General features: G+C 62.9%; 1 protein-coding gene across 1 annotated transcript; it reads left to right on the plus strand.

Moving 5' to 3' along the window:
- Positions 1 to 26: 26 nt before the first annotated feature.
- On the plus strand, positions 27 to 1,067 carry LOC103777808 (leucine-rich repeat LGI family member 3-like; the record flags this gene model as incomplete). The annotated part of the gene is given in 3 exon segments (XM_008945371.1): positions 27 to 195; positions 300 to 543; positions 545 to 1,067. Coding segments are annotated over 3 exon segments (936 nt in total), but the record flags the coding sequence as incomplete, so codon positions are not given.
- Between the last annotated feature and the right edge of the window lie 4 nt (positions 1,068 to 1,071).

Consider the following 1,071-nt stretch of genomic DNA (forward strand, 5'->3'; position numbering starts at 1 on the left):
AGATCCTCACCGCTGCCTCTCCCCCCCAAGACTTCGTGGTGCACCAGGTCCTGCCCTTCCAGTCGGTGTCAGCCGAGCCCTTCACCTATGCCAGCGACCTGTACGTGGCCCTGGCACAGCCCGGTGCCAGCAGCTGCACCATCCTCAAGTGGGACTACGTGGAGCGCAAGCTGCGGGACTTCGACCGCATCCCCGGTAAAGACCCCGGCCTGGGGGTGGGATTCCAGGGTCGTGCCCACCCCGTTTTGGGGTGACTCGGGGAGGGGACGACCCCGTGGTGATCTGTGCCCTCCCGGCAGCTCACTCGGCGGTGCAGTGCAAGCCCATCGTGGCGCAGAGCCAGCTGTACGTGGTGGTGGCTCAGCTCTTCGGGGGCTCCTTCATCTACCGCTGGGACACGGCCGTGGATAAATTCATCAAGATCCAGGACATCGACAGCCAGAAGACCCGCAAGCCCAACGACATCGAGGCCTTCCAGATCGAAGGGGACTGGTATTTTGTCATCGCTGACAGCTCCAAGGCTGGTTCCACCAGCCTCTACCGCCTTCTACTCCCACCAAGCCCTCCACGCCTGGCACCGCGACACCGACGTGGAGTACGTGGAGAACGACGGCAAACCCCGGCTGATCATCTCCAGCAGCTCCCAAGCTCCCGTCGTCTACCAGTGGAACCGAGCTCAGAAGCAATTCCTCCCCCAAGGGGAGGTGGGGGAGATGTTGGACGTGCAGATGGTGAAGCATTTCAAGGTGAAGAGGGACCAGTTCCTCTGCCTCAGCCGCTACATCGGCGACTCCAAGGTGGTGCGCTGGGAAGGGCAGCGCTTCGTGGAGCTCCAGACGCTGCCCTCCCGCGGCTCCATGGTGCTCCAGCCCTTCGTGGTGGAACGAAGGCAGTACCTGGCTTTGGGCAGCGACTTCTCCTTCACCCACGTCTACCTGTGGGAAGAGGAGAAGCAGAAATTCAGCAAGTTCCAGGAGCTGTCGGTGCAGGCGCCGCGGGCTTTCCGCTACGTGCCCGCTTCCGACGTGCAGCTCCTGCTGGCTCCCAGCTTCAAGGCCAACACGCTGGTCT

Source organism: Merops nubicus, unplaced genomic scaffold, assembly GCF_000691845.1.
Source record: "Merops nubicus isolate BGI_N331 unplaced genomic scaffold, ASM69184v1 scaffold39388, whole genome shotgun sequence".
NCBI lineage: Eukaryota > Metazoa > Chordata > Aves > Coraciiformes > Meropidae > Merops > Merops nubicus.